The sequence below is a fragment of the Apis dorsata genome, unplaced genomic scaffold (genome assembly GCF_000469605.1).
Source record: "Apis dorsata unplaced genomic scaffold, Apis dorsata 1.3 scaffold_344, whole genome shotgun sequence".
Taxonomy (NCBI): Eukaryota; Metazoa; Arthropoda; class Insecta; order Hymenoptera; family Apidae; genus Apis; species Apis dorsata.
In genome coordinates this window covers 114,638-116,196 of record NW_006263611.1, presented here as the reverse complement: position 1 = coordinate 116,196, position 1,559 = coordinate 114,638, and the positions used below count along the sequence as shown (strand labels likewise).

The window sequence follows — 1,559 nt, the reverse complement described above, 5'->3', positions numbered from 1 at the left end:
CATCGTCATCATCATCATCATCATCATCATCATCATCATCATCATCATCATCATCATCATGATTATCATCATCATCATTGTCATCATCATCATCATCAGCATCATCATCATCATCATCGTCATGATTATCATCATCATCATTGTCATCATCATCATCGNATCATCATCATCATCATCATCATTAGCATCATCATCATCACCACCACCACCACCACCACCACTACCACCACCACCACCATCACCACTACCACCACCACTACCACCACCATCATCATCATCATCATCATCATCATCATCATCATCATCATCATCATCATCATCGTCATCGTTTAATCGTTGAAAATCTCTCTTTCAGACGTGCCATCCCCGCCCAGAGACGTGGACGTTAACGAGATCTTCCAAGACTCTTGCGTGGTGTCCTTCAAACCTTCGAAAGACGACGGTGGAACGCCCATCACGAAATACGTGATCGAACGCCTCGACCTCAGCTTGAAGGCGCAATGGGACAACGTGGGCGAAGTAATGCCTGGGGAGAAATGCTCTTACAAAGTTCAAGATCTCGTCGCAAAGAAGGAGTACAAGTTCCGTATCAGAGCTGTGAACAAACTTGGCTCCAGCGAGCCGGCCATGTTCGGCAAGCCAGTGCTCGCCAAAGATCCATGGGGTAACACTTTACTATTTTCATATCCTTTCACGAAACATGTACAATTGTATTAAGAAAACTAAATCCTCTTCTTCCTCGATAGACGAACCAGGTAAACCCACTAACGTGGAGGTGACCGACTGGGACAAAGATCACGCCGACTTGAAATGGACGAAGCCCGAAAACGACGGTGGGGCGCCTATCACGGGTTACATAATCGAGTACAAGGAGAAGTTTGGCAAAGACTGGGTGAAGGGGAAGGAAATCGAAGGAGACGTGACGGGAGCGACCATAGACGGGCTGAAGGAGGGTACCCAATACGAGTTCAGGATCAGGGCCGTGAACAAAGCCGGGCCCGGTGAACCGTCGGATGCGACGAAACCGATCATAGCCAAGTGCCGATTCGTGAAACCTTACATCGTTGGGGACGGTCTAACGAACCTGATCGTGAAGAAGGGGCAGATTATCAAGTACGACATCAAGTATGCCGGTGAACCCGAGCCTGAAGTTCATTGGTATCTCGGGGAGAAAGAGTTGGTTCAAGACGCGGCCGAGAGGATCACGATCGACAAATACGAGAGGAACACGGTGCTCACCGTTAGGAAGACAACTAGGCCGGATTCTGGAAAATACAAGTTGGTTCTGTCCAACAGTTCTGGAACTTGCGAGAGCTTCGCCGACGTGATTGTCCTCGGTAAAAATATCTCACCCCTATCTCGTATTTATACCTCTTTTCACAACGATTGTCCCCTTACAATTATTCTCTTTACCATTAGACAAACCTTCGAAACCGACCGGCCCGTTGAAAGTGGAGGAAGTTCGCGCCGATCACGTGAAAGTGAAGTGGGAAAAGCCCGAGGATAATGGAGGTACCGACATTACCGGCTACGTGTTGGAGAAAATGGACATGGATACG

At 48.0% G+C, this 1,559-nt stretch overlaps 1 protein-coding gene across 1 annotated transcript in view; it reads left to right on the top strand.

The window, feature by feature from the left end:
- The window catches only part of LOC102673865 (twitchin), a 74,242-nt gene that overhangs the window by 41,619 nt on the left and 31,064 nt on the right, over positions 1–1,559 (top strand). The window contains 3 exon segments of the mRNA XM_031511717.1: positions 356–664; positions 747–1,337; positions 1,420–1,559. Of these exon segments, the coding sequence (XP_031367577.1) occupies positions 356–664; positions 747–1,337; positions 1,420–1,559 (1,040 nt within the window).